The 14,358-nt window shown below is 29.7% G+C and overlaps 1 protein-coding gene across 1 annotated transcript; it reads right to left on the bottom strand.

Annotated features, from left to right (window-relative positions):
* Window positions 1–3,900: 3,900 nt before the first annotated feature.
* On the bottom strand, window positions 3,901–6,564 carry LOC107851290 (mogroside IE synthase). Its single transcript, XM_016696246.2, has 2 exons — window positions 5,599–6,564; window positions 3,901–4,674 (listed from the first exon to the last, which is right to left on the bottom strand). Exons 1-2 carry the CDS (start codon window positions 6,223–6,225, stop codon window positions 3,961–3,963), a joined length of 1,341 nt encoding a protein of 446 aa, XP_016551732.2. The 5' UTR covers window positions 6,226–6,564; the 3' UTR covers window positions 3,901–3,960.
* Window positions 6,565–14,358: the final 7,794 nt, after the last annotated feature.

Raw genomic sequence — 14,358 nt, 5'->3', positions numbered from 1 at the left:
GTAAGTAGAAGTGTCCAACCTATAAAATCGATTTAGTACAGGGGCCCACTGAGCCATTTTGCCTTTAACAAATGATTAACTCCTAGAAAATATAAGGTAAATTTATCAATCTACCCCTAATTAAATTTATCTCTTTTCAAGTTGACGTTGATTACTTTTTAGAAATAAGCATCCAGTAACCTCTCGAACTATGTTCAAAGTTGCTACGACACACTTCAACTTCACGTGGGTCCTATTATCATCTGAATTCAATTTTAACGTATTTTATCACCCTTTTATACTGACATGACACATTTATTATATAAAAATGAGATTCATGCCAAATGTGTCACGTCAGCTAAAAAAGTGTCACATCAGTTAAAAAAGGTGATAAAAATACACTAAAATTAAATTTAGGTTAATAGGACTCTTGTGAAGTTGAAGTGTGTCGTAGCAAATTCGGTTATAGTTCAAAAGGATATTAGATGCTTTACTCTACTTTTTATTTACAGAAGGACAAATTTGAAATAACATGACCATTTATTTTTGAAGAAGTAAACAAACACTTTGTAGACGTCGAAAATTTGTAGGAATATACAAGTGAATCTAATCATGTTAGAGTTCCTAAATGTTCTATTTAAAAGTTGACATATTTTATATTTTCTTGAATAGACATTTCAAATATCTCACATATTCATGGATATTCACAATCAGATCAACTCTCTCTCTCTTTCTTTTCTTAATAATCAAATAATTTAAGAAGATTCACAAAATTTCCTTTCATGGAGACTAAATTCAAATTTTTTTATGTTTTAAAAATACGCTATTAACTGCATTTGAATTACGAAAAAAATTAAGAGAGAAGAATCAAATGAGAAATAGAATTATACCCACATTATTTGTCAATAAAAATTCTTATTCTTCATATTTATATTTGTAGTTGAATTTTTTTTTTTTCATGAATTAAAATTTATTGTAACCACACTTATTTAGCAGCAAAAACAAAAGGCAAAAGAAGCATTTATTTAGGAACGGAGGGAGTAATTTTTAATAGAACTAGCAAAATGGACATAAATGCCATCCTTAACCAGAGGTCGAGGGTTTGACCCTGGATATAGAGAAAATTCTGTTGGGAGCATTGCCACCTCAATGGGCCCTGCAACGCGCGATTCGAATTAGTCGGGACTTAAATACAGACACCAGACACCGAATGAAAAAAAAAAAGAAATAAATAAATAAATTATTTATTGATTTTCAAATTGAACAAATATTATTCAACATACTTTTGGTATACTAGACAACTAAAGATGAATGGACGGATAAGAATATAAAAACGTGAAAAATATTTGAGTATTTTATGGACCAAAAAGACAGAAAACAAATACCAATGTGATTGAAAAAGAAAAGAGGACGTCTTTATGTTTTGTGTTTCGTCCTTTTGAGTGAATAATTTGGAATGATTCTTCTGCTGTTTTGGCTCGTGAGTTGGACTGTATAGTACTCGTCAAATATGACAAATCACTGCAAAAAATTTTAACACAAAAAAGTTAACATGCAAGTACCTACTTACCCTCAACTTTATTGACTCAATGAAATGGTGCCTACACCTTTTTAGGTGGGACAGGCGATGTATTAAAGCTCCTACTATGAGTAAAATTCGGGAAAAAGTTCAATTATAAGAGTTTATTGTACACAATTTTATCTTGTATTTTTGTTAGAGACTATTTTCAAGACTTAAATTTGTGACCTCCTGATCACATGACATTAACTTTACCGGTTAATCTAATCCTGAGAGGTGGAGGCTCTACCAAAAGCGCATTCAACCACACAATCAACTAGATCCTTTGAACCACCCTCGTTTCAAAGATCAAATCAAAGTAGCTAAAGATGATGATTCAGAAAATTACTCTTTCCAGTTTTAATTTGTTTATTTTATTTTAACTTGACACAAATTTTAATAAACTAAAAAAGATCACTTTCGAATCTTGTTATTCTAAATTAAGGATATATAGAATCTATTAGGGGTGGCAAACGAACGGATTAGATTAGATTTAAATGGATTAAATATGGATCGAACAAAAATGATTTGAATTGCAATTCGCCTATATAAATATGAGTAAATATAGATTTGGTCATATATTGATTAGGTAAAAATGATTCCAACCCATTTTATGCCCATTTTATCTCATAAAATAAAAAACTTAAAACTTCTATATCATATCAATTTGACTTTTTTTCTTTTTTTTTTTTTTTTTATGTTTTTTCATTTTTTCTTTTTTCTTTTTTGTCTTTTTTTTATAGTTTATATTTTTTTTATTTTCGAAGAACATGATTAAGTCGATTACAAATTATGAATGATGGCTGAGATATCATAACCATTCAGAATATTCGTATTCATCATCATTTTTTTTTCTTTTTCCTTTTCTCCTTTTTCATTGTTTTTTCTTTCTGATTTTTATGTATTTTATATAATTCGCACTTATATTTTATATATATTGATACAAATTATATTTTATTGATATAAATTGAACAATACAAATAAAAATAATAAAATTATGTAAATACAATTGCTAAATTATACAAATACAAATGTTACATTATCAAATGATACATGTTTATACAACTTGAACCATACACATACTAATGATACTTGTTTATATACAAATATAAATGATAAATTTGATATACAAATACTAATGACACATTTGCATTGAATGATACATTGTATATTTATACATTTCAATCTCAAGAAAATATAATTAGTTCATATACTTATTTGTATATAAATACAAATGGTAAATTGTACATATTGACAACTAAACTATTCAAATAATAAATTTATTTGAAATATATAGTATGATACAAATAAATTTAAAGTAAAAAAAAATATAAAATATAAAATATAATGACAAAAAAAAGATGAGTAAAAGATTGTAAAAAAAGAAGAAAAATGTCAAAAATGATGAACCAAGAATGAAAAAGGTGGAAATAGAAATACAAAAAAAAAAAAAAAAGAATGTGAAGAAAAAATAAATAAAATTGAAAAAGAAAAAAAAATGATGAAAAATAAGAAAGAAAAAGTGTAAGAAACGAGTAAAAAATAAGTGGAAAAAAATTTAAAAAATGAAAAAGAAAAAAAAGTAAATTAAAACAAAAAGAAAGAAAAAAATTGTAAATTAAAGGAAAAAAGAAAGAAAAAAAAAGAGAAATAAAAAATAGAAAAAAATAATAATAAAGGGGAGAGACTATATATAGAGTATATTTAATTGATAAGAGATGCTATGAATTGTATATAGGTAAAATGGGATAATTAGAAGCTTATATTTATTAACTCATGTAGGTCAAGCGAATACGAATGATGAAATAAGAATGAGAAAGGATAAAAATGAAAAAAAAAATACAAAGAAAAAGAAATTAAAATAAAATATAAAAAAATAGATGAAAAGATGACAAAGGAAAAAAGAAATTATAAGAAACGAGTAAAAAATGAAAAAAAAAAAGTAAATTTAAGGAAAAAAGAAAGCAAAAACAAAAAAAATAAGAAGAAAAGAAACTAGAAAAAAAGAAAAAAAAAATGAAATTTAAAGCATAGGTGGGTGATCTCTATGTTTAAATGGATACCCATATTTTACCCATTTTGTCCATATTTATATGAGCTTTTAAAATGAGTTGAAGTCCATATTTACCCATTTGAAATATGAGTGATCCAATTCAATAAATATAGGTTAAATCGACCCTTTTCACAAATATGGGCTGAAATTACCGCCCCTAGAATCTATTAATATATATCTTTTGATCTTATAGTTTTAAACAAGTCATGTGGAAATTTAGAACTAAAAGGTTGCCGAAAAAGGAAAACGATATTTTCTTTAAATGAACTAAAAAGAAAGTAAAACAAACAAGTTGAAACGAAGAGAGTAATGAACAAAAGAAACAGAAATAAGTGTTTTTAAGTAAAAGAAGTTCAAGCTTTTAATTGCATTACAAGTTTGATAGAAATTCTTCAATATTCTTATCAGAACTTCCTCCTCCATCTACTGCTTCCTTAGCCAATTTTTTCCATTTAATTGCATTCTCTTTGAGCATTACACCTTTGTCTTCCTCCATGACTTCCCTTATGGAACGCGCGATTTCATCTCTAGAAACAACACCATTTTCTCCAGCCTTAACGCGAATTCCTGTTTGCCATACATCACTAATAAATTTCGCGTTAGGAGGTTGATCGGACCAATGGGGCATGGCAACCATTGGCACTCCCAAGCTCAACGCTTCCAGGGTTGAATTCCATCCACAATGAGTAAAGAAACATCCAACAGCTCGATGAGCCAACACATCGAGTTGAGGGCACCAATTCACAACTAGTCCTTTCTCTTTTGCCTTAGACATGAATTCTTCGGGGAGTTTGTTCTCTTCGGTAGCTCTAACAACCCACAAGAAGTAGCAATTGCTCGTCATCAAGCCAGTAGCTAGTTCCTCCATTTGTTGTTCTCCAAGACTGGCTAAACTTCCAAATGATACATAAACAACAGACCCAATTTCCCTTGAATTTAGCCAATTCATACAAATTTCATCATTAGGCTTGAAGAGACTCAAACCATATTCTCTGTCTTCTTTAAGTCTCTTATCAAGATACATTGATGGAATAGTTGGTCCAATGGTTTTGATTGAGCACTTACTTTTTATCCAGTCAACTACCTGGACAAATTCAGCAACAAAAAGTTCAAACTATTGGTCTAGATAAGGGTGTGTGTGTATATATTGAGCATGCTTAAGTAAGGCATAATAGATAAATAAACGCTAAAACTTGGCCTCAACTGGCAAGTAAATACTCAAACTTTCAGTATGCACATCTAGACACCTCAGCTTTTCTCCATTGTGTCATTTGAACACTCCAACTTACAAAATGATCATTTCGACACCTCCAAAAATTTTGTACCATGTCAGCATTGGATGTCCACGACACACAATCGGGACAAGTTTGAGTGTTTAGTTGCAAGTGGAGGTGTCTATATGTGCTCTCTTATAAGTTGGATTGCTCACATGCCAGTAGAGGCTAGGTTTAAGTGTCTATATGTATATTATACACCCAAGTAATATCCTTTTTGTTTCATTTCTCTATCCTATCTAGTCTATTGTAGAAAGAACTAGACACTTGTGGTATAACATAATTAAGATTACAAGTTACAATACTTTTTGCATATGTTAAAAGTTCTTTTTTTACTTTGTTAAATTCACCCAATGAAATAAATTGAAAGTGAGTATGTTACTCTAGCACTTTGGGATGATCAGTTGCTGTTGTAGTGGAGATAAGTAAGGAGTAATAATAATGTACTTATTCAAAAAAAGACTGTCTAATTTCACCCTTACACAACCTGTGCACTAAAACTCTTGTTACGCCGGGTCCGGGAAAAGGCCGAACCACAAGAGTTTATTGTACACAGCCTTACCCCACATTTTTGCAAGAGACCGTTTCCACGCCTTGACGCGTGACCTCCTAACCACATGGCAATAACTTTGCCAGTTACTCCAAGGCTAGCTCCCTCTTCACTAGCGATAAGTATGACGAATAACAAAATTACAATATTCAGTGTATAGTAAAATATCTATGAGATACAATACCTCCTTCTCCAATGCATCAAATGTGTTGAAGAAAAGCCAATCTGCTTTCTTGAAATTGTTGTTCTGACTGAAAACAAGTGCTCTAAGAGCTGGATACGAATCAGTCTCGTAGATGAAAGTAGGCAGATCTTCCTTTTCTAGCAGTGGAAGTGAAGGCAATGATACAACAGATCCATCTAAAGGAATTTCACTTGTTTCAGGATCCATATGATAGTATATCGCACTAAGAGAACAAGATTGTGTGAAAAATGCAGCCCCTTTGAGTCCTAGCTGATGTGCAAGGTCAATTGCCCAAGAGGCGAAAGAATCGAAAACAAGAACTTTCACAGGATACTCAGTATCAGATAACTTCGCAACAATTGCTCCCAAGTTTTTGGACACCAAAGTAGAGAACCATTCAAGAGATTTATCAGTATTATCTGGTGCAGACTCATCATATGGAAAGGACACAATATTGATTGAACTAGACTCCTTTGGCAAATTCTTGCCAATAGAGTATATGGTGAGTAAGGTCACTTTAACTCCTCTTGCTACCAATCTTTTGGAGAATTGAATCATTGGGTTTATGTGGCCTTGTACCGGGAATGGGAGAACTAAAACATGAGTCTTGTTCGTTATTTCTTCCATTTTCTACTACACTATACTCTGAGCTTCCCTATACTGAATAGTTTCTCCATATGAAAATGTGCCCTTTTAGATTGGCGTCAGCTGTCATTTATTTCTTCCGACGTTGGACGTGCACAAGTAGACACTTAAATTTATAAAAATTTCAATAATTAGACACGCATCCTATGTGACAATCACGTGAGACTGTTATGTATATGTCACGTTGGACGTGTGTCTATTTATTTAACTTTGTATAAGTTTAAGTGCCTACTTGTATACATCAAAGTTGGAAGGCATAGATGCAAGCTAAGACCAAGTTAAAGAGCATGTTATTTATGTACTCATTTGTTTGCGCTTTATACAACAACAGTATACCTAGTATAGTCTCATCAAGTGGAGTTTAGGTAAAGTGTACGTTGATCTTACTCCAGCCTGATGTAGAGAGACTATTTTCGATTTAAATTTTTTATTTTCGGATTGATGAAAAATCCAATCCGAATAAGTTCAGATTGGACTCAACTTTTAAATTCGATTTTGGATTAATCGATTTAGATATTTCAGATTTTCAATTGAATTTTGAGCCTTAAAGGCTAGTCATAATAACTACAACCTCAATATATGTTAAGTATCCCGCATCAAAAAAGAAATGGGTAATTAGACTCCTTACATGGATTTGCGCAATCCTTTTCATGAGCTAGTTTTTGAGATTAAGTTAGGCCCAAGATTCATTCTTTAAGTATCCCACATCGGAAATCTTTGTTCACCGATATTGGACCCCCATATTATATTTTCCACGCTCCAATTAATGCCCGGACGTGCAGGGGAATGTTAAGTATCCCACATCGGAAATCTTTGTTCACCGATTTTGGGCCCCCATATTATATTGTCCAAGCTCCGATTAACGCCTGGATGTGCGGGGAGTGTTGAGTATCCCACATATTATATTATCCACGCTCCAGTTAACGTCTGGACTTGTGAGGAGTGTTAAGTATCCTACGCCCCCATATTATATTGTCTATGCTCCACTTAATGCCTGGACGTGCGGGGGAGTGTTAAGTATCCCACATCGAAAATCTTTATTCACCGATGTTGGGCCCCCATATTATATTATCCACGCTTCAGTTATATTATATTATCCACGTTTCAGTTAATGCCTAGACGTGCGGGGAGTGTTAAGTATCCCACATCGAAAAGGAATGGATAATTGGTGTCGGACAATCCTTCCCTCATAAGCTAGCTTTTGAGGTTGAGTTAGCCCAAATTCATTCTTTACAATTTACTTAATAGTTAATATGTATAATTTTCTAGAGTTAACAAGGATTCAGGCAACCCTACCGCCCATGTCATGTAATTCCATATGCGACATACTACTATTATGGGTAACTTCGGAAATTCGACTTTTTTTTTTTTTTTTTTTTTTTTTTAGCATTGGGCACATATGATATGATAAAACCCAATATAAAACATAAAATTTTGAATATTTTAGATATCCAAAAATGCAATAGTGCTAAATCTGATATTCAATCGAAATTCAGAGATTTTTAAAAATAAAATCAAAAGTTTAATCTATAATTCAAAAATCCTAACCAATTATTCAAAAAAATATGAGTCGGAGTTAGGGGTGTGCATCGATCGGTTCGGTTTTATGTGTTATTAGTTCGGTTTATCGATTTTCGATTTTTAAATATGTAAAACCAATACCAAACAATAAGATATTTTCTTATCGGTTTCGATTTATTGATTTTTGGTCCTTAACGGTTCGGTTTTCGGTTTAACCAATAAGAAAATACTTATAAATAGAAATAGTAATAACTTACTTAAAAAAACAAAATTTTAGTTACCGCAAAAATCTTATGCAATGCATTTTAATTTACAAGAATCTTCAAACTTGAACTGAATGTTAGTTAGAAAAAAAATTAAATCCTAATTGTTGGAAGCTATAAATGCTTCAAGTTTTTCAATACGATAATAGCCGAGCTTTATATTGTGTCTTTGTTGTCCTGAATAGGTTAATACTTTGTGAATTACTGAATTATGAACAAGTAGTGCATATAATATATATATATATATATATATATATAAAATCGTTAATCCAATAACCCAATAACATTTTTATCGATTCGATTTATCGATCGGTTCGATTTTTACACACCCTTGGTCGGAGTAGTTGAATAGGAGGATTACTATGACTATAGCCTAGAGATACACGAAAATGATTTACTTGATATTATGGATGAATGATTACGGAGGGATCTTTCGTTTTTATAGGCAGGTCCATTTCAATTTCAGTTTGAATTTCAAACTATGTCCACAAAGTAGGGAAAGCAACATCAAATACTCCAAAATTTTATCAAGTTAAAGAAAAGCCACCACAAGTTGCACCATATGGTTGTGTGGTCTAAAAAGAAGAAAGAAAGAAGGAAGAAAATAGTGATATGAACACAAAAAAGGACTGTTTTGTATTTTGTGTTTCAACGTTTTTTTCATTTTGTTTTGCACTCACATAAAGGTATCTTGGAATGATTCTTCTGGTGTTGTGGTTGGTGAATTACACTTTTTCGGATGGTTGTTACATATCGTTTCATAATATATCATGAATTATTCTTGTCTTAACAAAGTTTTATAAAGAGTAAAACATCTAGTATCCCTGAATTACAAGCAAATTTGCTAGATACACTCTAACTTTATGAGGTTGTCTTATACCTGAACTAAATTTTAGTGTATTTTTGGCATTTTTTTTAGCTGACATGATATTTTTTCTCACTCCTTTTAACTGACATGGCATGCCATATTAGCACAAAAGATGACAAAAATACGCTAAAATTGAGTTCGAAAGTAATAGCCCTGCGAAGTTGGAGTGTATCATAGCAATTTTGACCATAGATCGAGGAGGTACTTAATGCTTATCTCTTTTATAAAATAACCTATGCTTCAGAGGAAAAATAAAAATAAAAAGTCTCTGAATTCAAATAAAATGCCATATCAATATTTGGAATCCAGAGCCTAAAGGACACGTTTTTTTAGTCAAAATTTCAAAAATGCACATCAAAATGAAAATTTTTTAAAACGGACAAGGTAAACACAGATGTTAACAGTGTTTACCTTGTCCATTAAAAAGTTAACAGTGTTAATCCACATATTAAAGTGTGAGTTAAATGGTGATTTTACCTTATAAGGTAAATAAAGTCACTTATCTATTATCTATTTGATAGATTCCGAAAAGTGCAAGGTATTACAAGGTAAATGGAATCGTTAACCTTGTAAGGTAGGATCTCATGTTTACCTTGTAAGGTAGGATCCCATGTTTACCTTGTAACAACTTCAAAATTCTCGATGCTATATAAAGAGTGTGAGTGTAGGTTTATTTCTTGCATCAACTCAAAAAAAAAAAAGTTGTTAAACTTCATAACTCAAAATATTTGTTGAAATTAATTTATTCATTTCTTACTTTTAAATGAATAAGGTAAGAGTAAATTTACATTGGGGTGGTAAAGTTTCAATATAATCGGCGTCCTATTATTGTTCAGTCATTTCCTTTATCTCTCAAATATAATGGTTTGAAAAGGTTGTTTAAGAATAATTAAATGGTTATTACCAATCTGAAAGATGATGTGGTTATTTCTGGACGATATCCGAATTATTTACGTCCAATGGACAACCAATATTTGATGAAACTCCAATTTGGAATGATGTTTTTTTATTTTTATTTCTTCGCACCGTTGAAATTTTTGGTAATCGCCTTAATCTACAGACGCTTGACATGTATGCGTATGTGGAACATTTTCCTATTGTTCAAGAACCCACAGCTAGTGAGTTTTATCTTCGAGTAAGTCAAAATTCTTTGAATTTGAATATTGATTCTTCAAGAATAGCAATGAAACAATAATTTGATAGTGGATTTGAAACACATCATCAAAAGAGAGAAGTATCTATTGCCTGCTGAACTTGTCGAGTTTTATTCATGGTATACCTGAACTTTGACTTGTCTTAAGCACCCCCCTCCCGAACTTGTTCTTTTAGTACGTCGCGTGGCCCTTTTTGCTGATGTGGTGAAATATTTGGGCTTCACACTCCATCACGCGCGTGATGGAGTGATTTTTAAGCCAAATCAACCTTTTTAATGGTTAGAAAAATGAAAAAAAAATTGTTTTTCTTTAGTTTTTTCAAAAAATTCAACCATCCCTCTCACTATTTATTATTCCTCTTCCTCCATTACTTTCAATCTAAAAAGAAAATCATCAATTTATTAATTTTGTAAAACTCATATTTATCTCTTAATTAGTTTATGAAATAAAACTTTCATCCGTTAATTAATTTTGTAAAAATTTTATTTATTAATCTAAAAAAAAATTCATCCATTTATTAATTCAATCTAAAACTCCAGTTTTTATTTTTATGAAACTACTTCAATTTTGTAATCTTAATTCTATATATCATATGAGTTATTGTAACTAAAGAAATGTACTAAATATCGAAACAAATATTTTAAAAGATAATAACAAAACAAATACTAAAAAAACTAATACACATACTTATAATAAAGAGAATGCAGTTGTATTGATTATCGATTTTTAGTCCCTAACGATTTGATTTTCAATTTAACCAATAAGAAAATACTCATAAAATAAAAAGTAGTAACTAACATGAAAAGAAACCGAATCTTAGTTGCAACCAAAATTCTACTTTTATATATATATATATATATATATATATAGTTAAGTGTACGTGCTCCACACGTATAAATCATGTTAGTCAATTATAAATATATATAAAGAGGGTAAATTAGCTATTTTGATTGTTGTGTATATATAACTATACTTTCAGAATAATGATAGAAAAAAATTACAACAACAAAAATTCTTAAACAAACATGGATGGAATTAGTTTTGAGTGCACAAAAATTTGCACAAGTAAAAAAGAAAGGTGCGAAACTAAAACTTGATCAAGTTCATATAGCGCTATAACTCAATTCAGATAGGAAATGTCAAATTGTTGAATTCATGAACGATATATCAAGGTATAGTGTTAGCCAAACCTACCATAGACACAAATATAGAAGACTACTCCTAACATTCCTCCTCTATGATCTACAAGTTATCTATCAAACCATTGCATTAATTTGTTGAATTCATTAAGAATATGCGCTAACATATAATTAATTTTTCTTTGTCATTATTATTGTATAGTGATCCAATAACCTGTAATATTTTTCAAATAAATTATACTACCGTGCCGATTTCTAAAATTCTAATACGCATATTATACATTGAACTCTTGTAAAAAAACAAAATCGATAGACATAATGAGAATAGACTAATTTGAATGAATGTTTGGCATAAAAATCTGATTCTACATATAGTATATGAACCAAAAGGAAAGAAAAAATATACTCTCTTTATGAGGTACTTTTTGAATTTTAAGATTCAAACGATTAAATTTTTCCTTTACATAAAAATTCCGTCAAAGTACAATCAAATATTCTATCTACTATCTATATTAAACAAAAAAACACCAGATAGTAACATAACAGAAATAATATGATCGTGTTATCAGAACAATTCGATTAACTATAATCTTTACAACTCAATCAAATTACAAATTATATTCAAAATACATACATTAGAAACCAAAAATAAATATTAAAAAACCTAGGCAATTTATTGTATAAAATTGTGAAAAGGGACATATATAGATTGTATCACAGAATTCATTATAAATTAAAATACCACAATTGAGAGTTAGTTGCTAAAATAACGAATCACATCCATATTAAAATAGGAAAGAAAAAAATAAAATAAGTAAAATACCTTAATTTTTTTTTAAAAAAAACAAAACCTAACTAACTAATGCTAGAATACGAAAGAAATTAATAAAGTAAAGACTCCAATCAAAAAAACCTAACTAACTATAATGCTAAAATACATAAGAAAATAAACTATTTTAGTATTCATTATTAGTACTCTATATATTTTTTATGTTGAGCTTCTTTTGGAACTTTAACCAACAACAAATTAGCATTTGGTTGATCCAATTTAACACAATAAAAGGGAGCCTTGAAACAATGATAAAGTTATCACCGTGTGAACTAAAGGTCACAAGTTTGAATTATAAAAGCAACCACTAATGCTTTAGGTTAGGCTGTCTATATCAAACTTTATGAGTTTGACCCTCCCCGAATCGACTAATAGTCAAATAGATGTAAAAGAAGAGTACAAAAACTCTTACCACAAGGTTAATATGATTCTCCTATTTTAGAAAATTTATATTCTCATAATATAATTGTAACTCAAAAAGAGGATAACAAATATGTCCCTATGATTATATTATCTGCATGTTAATATTTAGAATAGATGGAACATGAACTTTATAAGTTCTCCAATAACCACGTCCACTAACTAAAAATATAGGCTAAAAATTCATACATAGTAAATATTTAGGATAAAAAATTGCATATGTAGATGATGAAGAATCATAAGAGTTTTTAAGTGCACAACATAGACATACCAAAAGTCAAAGATTTCAAAAAGAAAAAAAAAATGGGTTAGGAGTCAAGGGATATGATTTTTTTTTAGGCAAAAATTATATGCATATTTAAATCCACGAAAGACTGGTCTTAAATCTCAATGTCCAAGTCTCTTTTTATTGTTAGACAAAGGAATAAGAAGAAAAGGAAAGAAACATACAACAAAAAGGCACAAGAGAAAGATCATATTTGATCTGCGTTAAATTTTTCGCACAACTTCCATTTGAGAAACTAAACTTATGATATCATTGTCTCAGAGCCTAGTTAATACAAATTAGTTAACTCAAATCAATATTCTACAAAATCAGAATCACAATAGTATAGGCTTGTCAACATATGTAGGCTTGTCAAACATATAGTGAATAATTACATAGTTAGATTCATACATCTAATAATAATAATAATAATAATAATAATAATAATAATAATAATAATAATATATAGAACTAAAATCAAACTTCAATTGAGGAAGTCATGACCCCACAATTTAAGCAGCAAATTGATACAGTAATATCAATTTTCCTAGGTTAGGATTCATGGGTTTATCTGTAATCAGAAAATAAATCATATAAATATATGTATAAAACCTATCAACATTAGGTTTGGAGCAAAATAATGCCCATAAGTTGTTTCTTAACTTATTAATTATTAGTGATATTGATCCAATAATAATTAACTAATGCCGGTAAAAGCTTAAATTTTTTTTTGATAAAATATCTATTTATTGTTGCTAAATTTTTTTTGTAGTAGTGGTGTTTGAGTTAAAAAGTGGTCAAATATGTTTGTAATTAACAGTCTTCCACAATAGATAGAAAATTGAGTATCGAAGATAGACAATTGAGTACTAAAAATACTAATCCAACAAAGCTGAAGTAACAAAACTCATAATGCATGAAAACAAAAGCCAATAGCAAGCACAATTTGGGTGGAGTGAAGAACCATGTGGTAGAAGAAGAAAGTGATATTGCCTCCAAGTACATGCATATAGGATATTGACTCAGCTTGTGCAATTCTTTGAGTACGGCAAGTTAATTAGCTTTTCCAGACTTCATATTCTTTACCTGCGTCCAAAATTTGTACTAAAGAGATATTTAAGCATCAATAAAAAGATTTGTTAGATTATGATATTATGCAAAAGCAAATTTAGAATAGAGCAATTCAAAGTCACTAAACAATAAGAGCTCAAAAAGAAAGCAGATTATGAGAAAATAATAATTAGTGAACATGTTAATTTTTTAATCTATCCAAAGTCACTAAATAATAAGAGATTAAGAAGAAAGCAAATTATCAGAATATAATACTTAGTGAACATATCAATTTTTTTGTCTTTTAAACCTCAAACGAAGGTATTGAAGGCACGTCAATAGCACACATTCATCCTTGTTAAAATATGTAAGGAAAATTAATTTACCTTTAATTGAAGAATACTACATGAATTGTATACTTAAACTAATTTTATTTCTAATAAATCTTACATTTAAAAGGACTAATAAATTAAATTAATTAACCTAATAAAATTAAATAATAATTTGAAAAGAATAGTGAAAAGCCGATATTGTCTATTAAGAAATTTTTAAGGAAGGATAAAAAGTTCAAATCATTTTTCTAAGGGTCTTCACACTTTTAATATA

This window comes from Capsicum annuum, chromosome 12 (assembly GCF_002878395.1).
Source record: "Capsicum annuum cultivar UCD-10X-F1 chromosome 12, UCD10Xv1.1, whole genome shotgun sequence".
NCBI lineage: Eukaryota > Viridiplantae > Streptophyta > Magnoliopsida > Solanales > Solanaceae > Capsicum > Capsicum annuum.
The sequence above is the reverse complement of the archived record's forward strand: the minus strand, read 5'-3'. Positions and strand labels throughout refer to the sequence as shown.

Coding starts and splice junctions, on each gene's coding strand:
- LOC107851290 (XM_016696246.2), bottom strand. CDS start 6,225: ATGGAAGAAATAACGAACAAGACTCATGTTTTAGTTCTCCCATTCCCG. Junction 4,675..5,598: donor TTGATGCATTGGAGAAGGAG/GTATTGTATCTC, acceptor GAATTTGTCCAG/GTAGTTGACTGGATAAAAAG.